The sequence below is a fragment of the Pararge aegeria genome, chromosome 10 (genome assembly GCF_905163445.1).
Source record: "Pararge aegeria chromosome 10, ilParAegt1.1, whole genome shotgun sequence".
In the NCBI taxonomy this organism is placed as follows: Eukaryota; Metazoa; Arthropoda; class Insecta; order Lepidoptera; family Nymphalidae; genus Pararge; species Pararge aegeria.
In genome coordinates this window covers 6894185-6908025 of record NC_053189.1, presented here as the reverse complement: position 1 = coordinate 6908025, position 13841 = coordinate 6894185, and the positions used below count along the sequence as shown (strand labels likewise).

The window sequence follows — 13841 nt, the reverse complement described above, 5'->3', positions numbered from 1 at the left end:
GGTACTCGACGAAACGTTATAGAAACAACCAGTTAGATGGCGCTGTTTAAAATATAACTAACTAAATATTATTTGCTATAGATGGTGTTATGTACATAATTATGTTTTTTTACAGATTCTGATCGACTACTGAAACTAAGCTTTGGAAAGGCGTTTGAATCTCTGGGGCCTGAAGTTAGCGCAACAAGTAAGTAGTAAATTACTTTAGACTGGAATATAAATCATGATTTATGACTTTATATCAGAAAATAGACAACGAATGAAATAGGGGCTTCTTTTATAAATAAACCGGATTAACAGCACTTAGTACTTATCTTAGTAACCGCGATAAATGAAGAATGGAAAAATATCTACCTGTATCTACCAAATTAGGTGGAATCCAAGAGTTCATTATCTTGACTAAAAGCTTCAGCCGCTGCATATAACCAAACTACCGTTGATTGCGTACCGTCTAGTATGGTGTGGGGTTTAATAAACAATAATAATAATAATAAATAATAAAGGCTTTTAATTTTAAATAATAAATACTGTTAATATTATATAAGCAAATAAAGACTAAGATAATATAACTTAAATCAAATTGAAATTGCAATTAAAAACAAAAAAAAAAATATAAAAACCAAATGAATATCAAACTACAAATTACAAATAATAAAAAATTAAATAATTCTAATAAAGTTTATTATTGATTCACACTGCGATGTTGTTTCAACCAATGCCGTAACAAGGCGACATCCAAGTGCTCGTACATTGCTCGTAGAATCTCATTATTAGAGCGACGTAATCGTTCCCAAAACGAAGCGATTCTGGAACGTGTTAAGGAAAAGAAGTCGAGCAGTCTTGCAGAGGCAAAAAACTGTAAATTATTTATTTACAAACTTTCATTCCCCTTTCAAATTAGTGGGACTCCATATAAGGCACAACGTCCTTAGCGTTTTTACAAATTTAAAATGCATATAATAATTTTCGGAACCGACAGGATTTGAACCTGCGACTCTCTGGCAATCGCGGCCTGAGTGTCATCTAGTAGGAAACGTTGCAGTTTCAATCTACTTTTTCAAAGGTCCATATTACAATGAGACACGTTTGAAACAAGAGATGACACATTGGTTTTTTATATTTTTTTTTTGTGTTTTTACCTACACTTGGTGGAATTATCAATTTTATAAATTTAAAATGCATATAAAAGTTTTCGGAACCGACAGGATTTGAACCTGCGACTCTCTGGCAATCGCGGCCTGAGTGCTTTCACCAATTAAGCTACGGCTCTCCTACCGTCGACCTTAGCGTTGGTCATGTTTGGGTGCTTTTGAAGTGGAGTTCTTTAATATTATTTTGTATATTCTTATCTGTGTAGTTTTTCTATTAAAACGTACACTTTTCATCAATCATGTATCAGCTTAAGTTAGTATGAAAAATTATATATTTATATTTATACGAACGTCTATCATATCAACTGCACTTAGTTTTCATATTTGCTCCCTTTGTTCGTAGACACAAAATACATACCATACCCTAAAAAAAAGTAGTAGGTATATATTCCGCATTTTAAATGAATCATTGAAAAAGTTTTGATAATAATCTCACTAAACTAAATTGATCATATCTAAAAATGGTGCTCTCCTTTTAATCCCAATATAACTTACTTAGTTTAGAGATTTGTTTGGTGACAATAGAATTGGCACAACTAAACGCAAACAACAACAACACTACTAAGGAAGCAACAATATGGGCTTCTCTGTATAAAAATACTTCGAGGTCTTCGTAAATATTGATAGAAATCACCACCCAGGTCGCACGCAGAACACAATCTTGTACACCGATAAGGACGCGGGTTGAAGCCGCGGCCTTCGCTTTAGGTAACTGATCATCATCTTTTCTATGTTTTTTTCCTTTTACGCCATTGGTTGCCTGGAAGAAAAGCTATGTAGCGATAGGCCACCTCATTGTACTCTCTTGATATATATTTATATCTCTGTAACTACTTTTTTTCTTTGGTGTACAATAAAAGTGTATTCATTCATTCATTCATTCATCATATAAATGGCAAACAATACCCGGATATTACAGTTTCCCTGACCGACTACGACCACGGTGGTCAATTTCCAGAGAGATTTCTCAACTACGCGGCAGATATTATATTGCACAGGTATGCGCAAACATAGGTGCACTATTCCCATTTCGTTGGCCCGAGCCGGGATCAAACCGAGGTTCTCGTGATCTGCAGCTGATTGCGATAACCACTAGACCAACGATGCAGTTATTAACAAAGGTAACTTTACGACTTACGTTAATTATTTATTTAAAGCCTATTATTAATTATGTATTGGTGACACACGGCTTAATAAATCCAATTTCCCATATTTTAATGTAGTATCGAAACAAAGATTATATGATATTGCTGTTCTGGACGAATGGAGTTGCTTGATTATTATATAGCCATATAATGTATCGCTAATACTTGACTTACATGAATGGTTATCATTTCAAAAGCGTATATTTCAGATTTACTGCAGTTATATTTTTAAATTTATTTCTTTTGACAGACCTTATCATTCCTAAAAACAAGGATAATAATTTTCAAGCAAAACGTCAATAATTGGCGGGAGACTGTTACCTTAGAAATGTTACAAAACAAAATCAAAGTCAAAGTCAATAATATCTTAATTCAAGTAGGCCCATAGGTGGCACTTTTGATGTGTACATTACATGAGTATTACACGGTAGTCAGATGATGGCGATAACCATATTCGTAAACTTAAAACTAAAGCTACGAGGGTTCCAAACGCGTCCTGGTCTAAGAAGAAGCCAATAACAAACTTAGCCGGGTGTGGGCCTTTTTTGTTATCACCATCTCACACTGTCATTTAAAATTATTAGAAAAGCAATCACACCCAATCTCTTTATCGATTAAGTAGTCCTTTATACTATAATAGGACTTTTCTATAAGCTTACGTTTAGTACAAACCCTAAACTTTTTAAGAGATATCTCCAAGCTGTCAATTGGGTAGTTTATTGCAGAATTGTATGCAATTTCCTTTAAACGAATTATGAATTATGAAACTTTACAACCCTAACCAATTGTAGACTTAAAATCACACTTAAACGTGTGCGCGTGTGCGTGTGAGCGTGTCTTAATATTAGTATTTAAGTTAATAACCTTTTATCAACACAATTTTGCGTACTGTAGTTACCCATCACTTTAAAACCTCTCCAACTATGAAGTCTTGTAAAATATACCAGCTGATTATAGCATTTTCCTCTAGGATCTCCTTTTTTAAATTAATTATAGCCTATGCTACTTCATGATAGCTTTCTTTTGGTGAATGGTTTGGGAAATGGTTTAAATTTGTCCAGTACTTTCGAAGCTAATTAGATTAGAGCAAACGAAAAATCTTTCCTCTTAATAATGTTAGTATAGATAATGAATGCATTATAACATAATTATTGTTTTACTATTAAATTATAATATTTCAGCAAAAACATGAATTCAGAGAGTTCTGATTTCTCTACGTTACAATAAGTCCATAAATTTTACAGGTAGCGGTTGAGCTATCTGGTGAAACTTTTATGTTATTTTTAATGACTAATTTCTGTATTGATTACATAAAAATTTATAAAAAATATATATATTTTTTTCGACTCAACTGTTCTACGGTTTGGTCAATGTTAAAGCTAATAACATGTTCAATTTTATTTTATAAATATAAAATCCACAATTGGAATTAAAATTTGACAATGAAAGACGCGAATGATAAATAACATTTGCAATTGTCGTGGCAATTTCACATATGCATAAGCGAATAACAAATATTTTGTCACCTATTATATCCACTGACAAAATAAAGGTACTTGTGCACCTGCCAAAGTACGGCAACAGGGGAAGGAAGAAGTTTACCTCCGTTTCACATTAGATTATTTTTAAATTATTTTCTCCCGTTTACCCTTGGGATAAAACTGTGGGACAGGATTTGTATTTTTTCCCCTGGAGAAAATGTCTCCTCCCCATAGCTATGCAGAGACCTGGGAGCCTGGGTATCGGTTACCTGTTGGTATTTGCTTACCTATTTAAGCGAAGACTAACACTACTACCCGCCAACACGTATTGCAGCAGCTCGGTGGGTAAACGCTTTACAATCTTCGCAAAAGTGAACAGACATGTATTTAGAAAAGTAGCCAACGTAAAAATCAATATAAAAAGCCGATGAAAATAGAATTAAATGGAAATCCCTAAATGACAAATTCTTTATAAAATTGCATTTTTTGCTTATCTGAAACTGTCTCTGCTAATCCCTGTTGGTTTGGCGTTGGGGCTTAACCTTAATGTCAATTAAGTTATCAGAAGCGTCTATAAAAAAGTCGCGAAGTTAGAGTTTTACTCGCACCCGACCACCGAGAACTTTTTGTGTCAGAGCTCGTCAGAGCTCGTCCGAGAGCTCGTCCGAGTACTATCTCCATGATTATTTCTGCTGCAAAGAAGTTTGGCTATACGGCCTGAAGGGCTTGGTTGCCGGTGTAATTATAGTCACATTAGGCTTAACACCTGCGCCTAAGGTACACTCATTGAGAGATAAATTTAAAGATTTTAAAATAATGACAGTGTATAGTCAGTACATATTTGAAAATTTAATGTACGTTCATAAAAACATTTCTAAATTTAAGAAAAAATATGACTGCAATAATTTAAACATTAGAAGTAAGAATAAACTTACAGTGCAATATACTAGGTTACATAAAATTCATAATTCGTTTAAAGGAAATTGCATACAATTCTACAATTAACTACCAATTGTCATCTTGGGGATGTCTCTTAAAAAGTTCAAAGTTTGTATTAAACGTAAGCTTATAGAAAAGTCCTATTATAGTATAAAGGACTACGTAAACGATTAAAAAGCTTGGGTGTAAATTATTGCTCTAACCAGGTTGCTCTTCTAATAATTTAAAATGACATTGTGAGATGGCGATAACAAAAAAAAAAAAACACCCGGCTAAGTTTGTTGTGGGCTTCTTCTTAGACCAGGACGCGTTTGGAACCCTCGTAGATTTAGTTTTAAGTTTACGAATGTGGTTATCGCCATCATCTCACTACCGTGTGGTTCTTATGTACGCATCAAAAGTGCCACCTGTGGGCCTACTTGAATAAAGATATTTTTGACTTTGACTTTGACACTGAAGGTACCAACCAACATATACACTGGTGATACATACACTGGGTTCTGGGCAACACTTTATATGCACGGTGATGGTTTTCCAGACCATCTGCTACGTTTGTAAAGTATTATTTAAAAAAAAAAGAGTGTGTGTACTTATGTACACGAGTTAGAAGTTATACTTCTTTGGCGTATGGGAAAAAAATAACTAAAATGCAGTAGTGATTAACGATAAATATTAAAATTAATCAAAAAGATTTTATTTAAATAAAAAAGTTAATAATATTATATTATTCACACTGTTTGTACTGTGTAATGCACACGTGTTCTAAATATAAAATTACTAGAATATACAAATTGAACATAGTTTTCATGCCACCTAGTAGAATTCAGGTGTCGGTCTGCGCGCGCATCGCAAAAATTCACTCTCATCATTTTTCTCCATTGCGCCAAAAGAAGTATAACTTCAAAAATCAACTCTCTGCCTACGGTTCATGGGATACAGCCAGCTGACAGACAGACAGACGTTCAGCAGAGGCTTAGTAATAGAGTCCCGTTGCAACCTTCGCGTACGTAAGCCGAGAGAAAAGCAAAATGTTTAACTTCTCCTTATAAATCTAGCAAAATGTACCTTACCCTTGACCCCGTTTTGTATTTGCGTCCATTGAGTTTCATCTCCGCTCTAAACTATGGCAGCTTTTAACATTAAATATTAACTCTATGCATTTCAATGCTTTTATAATTTTTCAAGGATTTTTCGAAAGATCACCTTTCATGAACAATATAGCGCGAAAATAATATAGCGTGCTCTCAATGATTATTTGTTGGGACCTTTCCTTAGTTCAAATATTATAAAACTTTCCAAAAAACCAATTAATATAATACAATATAACGCTTTTATTATAATAGAACATAATGTGTAACGTAAAATAACAACTCATCCAATTAAACTATTTGTAAACCAGATATTACAGATAACAAAAAGCCTTTTTTTAAACAATGCTGTTTATGAAATAATGCGGTGATAGCCTCGTGGTCGGGATTTCAGTTCCCTTTCGAACGGGGCTGAATTCGATCCGCGTCCCATACCGTCTGTACCTCTTCTGTTGTGGAAATCCCATTCCAGCACATTAAGACCATAAAGTCCACCGCTCTGACATTCTTTCGCTGAGCTATCTTTAGCGTTCTTTTAAGCTCTAGTGGATGACCACTGAGCGATTCCGATCTTTCTTATAAACATCCAAACTAATGTCCTCACTGAGACATTGGCGAATGACCACGTAGTATTTTAACTCCGGGTTCGGTTGTGAGAATGTCACGTCATAAAAACCCAACAGCTAACAATATTTGACTCGAAACTGAATCCCGGATTCGTAATCGAGAAAGCTAACTAGTTATAATGTCAAAGAGTGTTATGTTGACATACGTACTGTTTAAAGACTGGTCTGGCACGGGACTGTGTACTTCAGAAACCAGATGAAATTCAAATTCCAATACACACATTTAATAGTTAATTATTGCTAGGTGGTAAATATAAAAGGTTTAAAAAATCTCTTCCAACACTTCCAATAAACAAGAAAGCTAATTTAGTTAATAAAACATCGGATAGACACAGGCGTTACTTTGCGGAAATCCATGATACGAGTATATTATGAAAATTAAGCTTAATTTGCTATACTCCGTGAAAAGCAGGAGAATCTGTCTGGTGTAATTTATAATTTCTTCAATCCTTATGTTCCACACCAAACAGATCTTCGGCAATGTACCCTATACGCACGTTTCGTTCCGAAACCGGAGCATCCTGAGGAGATTTTAACTTTACAATTATTCATTGTAATGTGTGATTGTAGAAATTATAAATTACCACACACCAATACCACAGAGATTCTCCTGCTTTTCGCGGAGTAAAGCAAATTAAACTTAAGTTTCATAATAAAATATCAACACAAATTTTTTAACTGTAAGTAATTTTAGCCACCAGAATGTATATAAGAAATATGCAAAATATCTTGCTAAATATATCGCTTGCTCTATATTTGTACTCTCAAGAAGTGCATTCTGGAAAATAGTGGCAGAATAAAACATCTGACTCGCTACTAAATAAATAAATAACCAGAAAACTTGCTGCAGCGCTGCATTAAACATGCCGGAGAAAGCTAAAGAAATAGGTTACGTAAAACTTTTACCTGTTCAAAGTTAAGAATGAGAAAGGCTAAGTCCACCAAACTGGCCACGTGCGGATTGGCAAACTTCACACAGCTTTGAAAACATTATGGACATCTCTCTGGCATGCGGGTTTCCTCACGTTTTCCTTTACTATTAAAGCAAAATATTTATTTAATTAAGAAAAACAAGAGTTAGTCCCAAAAGGGAGGGTGTAGTCCTAACCACTGGGCTATCATCGCTTACTTAAACTTTGAAAGGGTCAATACTCGACGTCTAATCAGACCTCAGACCTTATACGTATAAAATTAAAAATTATAAATAAATTCAGTCTGTTATTTTCATTTTCTAAAATCTAAATCGCCTTATAATGAATTAGATGGATTTTAGCTAAGTATAAATGAGTAATAAAAACCATTTTAAAAGATAAATCACAATCAGACAAAAGCATTTGGTATCAAGCTTCAAAAAATATAGGGTTTACAATCATTTATACATTCAATCTACTACTGTTGATAACTCCTATCATCTGGAATCACTCATTTCAAAACTGTCATTAACGCCAAGTTTAACAAAACTAACTATCACGATTCAGAAACTTCCATTAACTATAGCCAATTGATAAACGGGGACTTCATAACTTGGCAAAGATCCCATTACCCGTGGCGGCCGTCTGAACTTCTTTTGATTCGTCCCAGTTTTTAGACCATCGTTTGAATATTGGTTATGTTGGAATAATAAGTTATATATTCTATTTGAGGCAAAAATCTAAATCTAATTGCACTTCGCTGCAGTCTCACATGGTGATAAGTTGAGGCAGCCTAAGATGGTAAATGGCTAAACTTAAAATTGCATTTCACGTTCTATTATTATTATTATTATAACTCTTCATTTGTACACCACATGAAGAATTATACAAGAAAAATAGAAGTAGAATGCTCTCGTTTTTTAATAATATGATTGCTCAGCACCAACAAATTGATATATTTAATATAAGTTTAGCTAAGTTCCTAAATAATATTCACGCAAATGAACTAATATTTTTGTAATGTATGTACATGTAACTGACTTAGTATACGTTTTGGCTAGCTGTAAGTATACTAAGGATATTCATAAATAAATAAATAAAAGGCGCCCTATCGCTTAGTAGCGATCTCTGCCAGGCAACCTAAGAATTAGGAAAACAAGAGGAGAACTAACGCAGGTGGTACAAAGTATAAAATAAATACATTCGAATAACAAAATACTAATACATAAAGTACTATACATAAATGCATCTTACATATAATAAATATTTTAAAAAAATTGCTCTATTGCTTATTTCTAACGTCTAACTTCTCTCAGTTATCAACTTGCATATATTGCTTGCTATGTACCGTACAGACAAGATTATTCTACGATTTTATTATATGTTCAGATGACTACCCAAAATTTTCGGACCTGTCTATTTGTCTTAAAAGCATCATGCACGCACACACCGCGCATTAAATATGTAGAATAACTTATATCAATTTACTTAACTTGGGATTTTTAAATGGAAGTGAAATGAATTAATTGTGCCTTGTTAGAATAGGTCGCGTAGGTTATCACTGAGGGGTGAGGGTCGGTTTAATAGTCGGGAAAACCACTTGTAATACACGAGTGAATGTTGAAATAAGTCATTAGAAATAATATAATAACACTCAAACATTAAATGTTTTGTATAAAAAAATTTACATCTCTCTGGACACAACCCTAAGGCCACATTACAAAATCGCAGTTATATCAATATAAATATACTTTATGACGAAAACTATTGCTTGACTAACTACGGACCTTTTAAGGATTTTTTTGAGTGCACTTCTCTAGAATCCAAGTAATAAATTCAAAGACAAAATGATATTTATGTCCCTTTTCATTATTCTGTCTAAGTAATATCCAGACTAATTGTTCTTGTACAAACACGAAAGAGACTTGTTTTTATTCAATTCTGTATTGAATATCTACCAGAGAATCGGACTAGGTATCATTAACTATTATTAGTTTATCTCATTTGCTTATTGGGAACGACGCGACGTTCAGTCGGTAAAACCGCAATGAATGCAGTGTGTTTTACGTATCTAAACAGTCTATCAATGTTTATATACATTTTAAATGTACCACGGATGTTTTTCTGTTTTAAATTCTAATACTTATTCACTTAATTAAAGTAGATAATGTAAATGATGTTATAATGTAAATTATTAAAAATATTTGAACAAACAACCTCTGCTTATCAAATTGCCTCTTGGTTATTCAATATTATAAGTAAATAATAAATAAATATACTACGACGATACACACATCGCCATCTAGCCCCAAAGTAAGCGTAGCTTGTGTTATGGGTACTAAGATAGCTGATGAATATTTTTTTATGAATATAATACACATAAATACTTATAAATATAAAGATAAACACTCAGACACTGAAACAAATTCAGTTGTGGGAATCGACCTTGGACTCAGAAAGCAGGGTCGCTGCCCACAACAAACCTAGCCGAGTATTTTTTTTATTAACACCATCTCACAGTTAATGAAGCTATGAAGTTAGAGCAAATCATACCCAAGCTTTTTTATCGTATAAGTAATCCTTTAGGACTAGTACTTTAGCAGTTTTTTATCTCTTATCGGGACTGTTATTAGTTTAACCCAGTGAGCCGTTGGTAAGTGGAAACAAAGCTCGGCTGGTAAAACCTCTACGACTTTGCAATTTCACGAATGATTACGTCGCAGCGAGTGTTTGTCCCCGAATAGAGGTCGGGGATGTTTGCTTCCTATTGTGTTGTCTCGCAACGCCAGCCAGTGTTGGTTTAGTATTTATATGTAGATAGATACAAAAGTTAGTTTCGAAGGGTTTTCTCGTGTACAACCAATACTTTTTTTTAAACGCTAGTAGATTTCTTGTCGTTTTTACATTTTTATGCCGTTTGGCGATGGTAGATCAGAATACAATTGTCCCCGCCCGCGAGTGGCATATGGGACGGCTAACGCAATATTGGAGAACGGGCAGCAGCGTTTTCTGTGCTTCTACTACTATCAGCAGTCCGTCTGCCCAGCATGGTTATTATGGGCAAACTCTCCCGCTAACAGAGGCCTTTATTCCAGCAGGGGACTGTTATAGTCTTTTGGTGATTGTGATGTATATTTTTTACACTCAATCTCGACACTTATTATTATAAATCGTGAACCCATTAGCGAACTACTACAGAGCGCGGGTCTTCTCTCAGAATGAAAAGAGACTAGCTTGGCCAAGTGTGGTAAACTTCATAAACCTTTGAGAACATTATGGAAAACTCTTAGGCATCAAGGGTTTACAAGTGCGTGCCCGAGATCTTGGTCTCCCCGAAAGCCATAGTTTTAACCACTAGGCTATCACTGCTCGCTGTGAACGACGAAAACCTTATTGGAACAACCTGTTGGAAGTGTGACACTTAGGTATATTAAGCTATAACCCTGAGCGGTTTCTTCGCGGTATCATAACAGAACGCTGAATCACTTGACGGTTTTTGTTGGTAATACCCTTAAATCAAAATTTTCTCACTCTTGGCCTTTTCTTTCAGTTACTAGCCATAGAAGATGGAAGTAAGTACCTACCAATTCGAACAACAAAAAATGTAGTTACGCTGAAGTGAAGAGAAGACCAATTCAAGTTACCGAGTCGGAGCAAAGCTTGTCCTTTCTATTTGCGATTATGGTACTTTTCTTCTTCTTACGTTCCTAAGCCTGTCTCCGTACTTAATTGGCCGCTGATGCAGCACCCCGCTGGATCACTCCAGAAGCTTAGCAGGCTGTCCTGGTCGGTGCTTCATGAAGAATTGCTAAGGAGCAAGGTGTGCTGCGCGTTGTTCTACCACTCCATTGCATTGGAGCCTTACGTATATCGGTGTTTCATTTGTCTCCATGCATGCCCTGCACAGAAGACTGTCAGTTATACCTAGAATGGAAAGTTTTTTGTTTAATTACGGACAGTGCCCTGTTGTCATACCTGAGATTATGGTTCCAAAAAAGTTAAATTTTTCTAGACAACGGAGACAGAAATTCTTTTGGAATGACAAAAAGGTGTAGGGTTGTGGATGTGGATTGAAATTTATTCCAACATGTATCTATCTCAATTATTGGTTTATTTTCAGTTTGCTCAGTGGGCTGTTAGTAACAGGTTTGCAATTTCAGCAATAATCAATTTGCATTCAATGTTGCCTGCAGAAAGGAAATCGGCAACTGGGCTAGGACTGTTGGCTTTGTTTATGTTACGAACGGAAATCCAATATTTCCCTAAAGACGGGTGTAAATTGGCACACGATAATAATCCAATATTTATCTTATTGATTACGTGTACGTTGATTGTTGTTCACACATATTTCCATTACGACAACCTTCCTGGCGCTGTGGTAACCGCTGTGGTCTTATCAGTAGAGCTATCTGGTTCTATCCCGGGCGCTATCTGGGAATTAATAAATTAAAATAAATTTCTAATTGTTTTCTTATCTAGACTGTGGTGTGGCTTCAGCCGTGGCTAGCAACCTTTCTATCGACAAAGACATGCTACCAAGTGCAAATCACATGGCTTCTTTATCATCATCGCGGAGTTGACGCGTAGAAACCTTGTAGGAGCATGGGTTTTAAATAAGGGTATGACACCCTTCACAGTTTATCCCGCTATTATCTTATTCTGTACAATTCGGTGCAATTATGTAAATGAAGTCCACAGACATAACATATTGGCCAGATTGATAATAACATTTTTTAATCACAGACAAAGGTAGTTTTTTCCTCAGAGGATATTGTTGCCCATATAGGCTTTTCCCCGAGGACCAGGTCATATTTTTCCAGCTCTGAATAATACCCATGCGAAAAAGTAACTTTGAAGTTTTAATTGACTGCTGAAAGTTTCGTTATACCAGCACTGTTTTCAGATCAAGTATACGCTACGTGCATTGTTGCATTTATTTTTAGTTTGCTGAGCAAACTGGCAATACTCGTTATTTGCCCATGCACATTTCCACGTAGTTGGGATTCAATGAAGCTAAAATACAAAGGCTTTTAAAGCCTACCAGTTTTTGCTCGGGATTTCGTCTACAGTTAATTACAACAACTCGTTGAACTGTCGTTTTAAAAAAACTTGAATATAAATGTTTTTCAGTTGCGTGCACTTCGCACAAGCACGAAAGCGCTGCCTACCGTAACATTTTCATATTGCTGGCAACGGAGGAGGATTTTGTCATTTTATGCCATTTTAATGCTTTATGCCTACCCTGGTCTAAATTCCTGTGCACGCCACTGATGTTAATAGTAAAATTATCTGTTACTAACGTAGCCTATGTTACTCTCCGTCCTTTTTACTAACTCTATGGCAAAAATCACGTTGATTAGTTTCTCAGTTAAGGCGTAAAAGAAGGGCAAATAAACAAAAAAACACATTTATAATATTAGTAGATAAAGATTCAAATTCATATTCAAAAATTCTTTATTCGTTGATATGAAACATTCATACATATATGTTTACATAATTGTAAGGATTTGGTGATAACGTTTGCCAACTGAAACCGAAAGCTACGAGGGTTCCAAACGCGCCCTAGTCTAAGAGCCCACATCAAACTTAGACGGATATTTTTTTTTGGTTATCACCATCTGACGGTAATGTTCATTAGCTTCCAACTAGTATTGGTACAGAATTTAGAACTCCCAAACAAATGGAACTATTCCAATGCAGCTAACCTCATCAAGTTGGTCCTACGTTGAATTATAACATATCTGTACCAGTTTTTAAAGATCATCAGATAATTTCTAACTACTGGTACTTTGGTGGTATTTTAATGTTAACTTAAGCTTTTGCTTAACTTAGCCAGTAATAACCAAACTCTCTTGAGAAGTATTTTTCCTTCCAAGACTAATCTTCGAAGCAAGAATTGGCTTTTCTTTGTATGATTCCAAGGATACTTAATTTCTTTGGCATGATTATTCTTTCTTTATTTTCTGTACATCATACTTATCAACTGATCGCCGGCCTACTAGAGAGTACGGTTCTTTTCTGAGAATTTGAAAGACTGGGAAGTTAGACGGCGTGTCGTGGCTCGAACTCGGACCCTAATGGCTATGGCTTATGGCTATGGCTTATGGCTATAAGCAGTATTTTTTATTTTTATTTATACACTTTATTTGTACACCACAAATAGTAAAAAAAACAATGGACACAACAAAAATAAACTTAAAAAGTAGGATACAAAGGGCGGCGTAACCGCTTAGTAGCGATCTCTTCCAGGCAACCTTAGGATTAGGAAAACCAAGGGAAACCGATTAGTGGGGTGTATTATTATTATATACATACTTACGAACAATTACACACTAATACTAATCAAGATTCCACACATAAAATAAAATATATATAGTATATATAGTATGCGGTCTGAACCGTAGGTATTAATTTATTTTAATAAAATCTGTAGAGCAATGTGATTTCCCGTCATTGCATACGTGATCCAACAGTATTTTATTGAGCGTAAATTTTATGGT

At 35.0% G+C, this 13841-nt stretch overlaps 1 protein-coding gene across 1 annotated transcript in view; it reads left to right on the top strand.

The window, feature by feature from the left end:
• Positions 1-13841, top strand: part of LOC120626678 (suppressor of lurcher protein 1-like) — a 377806-nt gene that overhangs the window by 269096 nt on the left and 94869 nt on the right. Inside the window, exon 10 of the mRNA XM_039894293.1 lies at positions 116-187. Within this exon, the coding sequence (XP_039750227.1) occupies positions 116-187 (72 nt within the window). The remainder of the gene's footprint in view (positions 1-115; positions 188-13841) is intronic.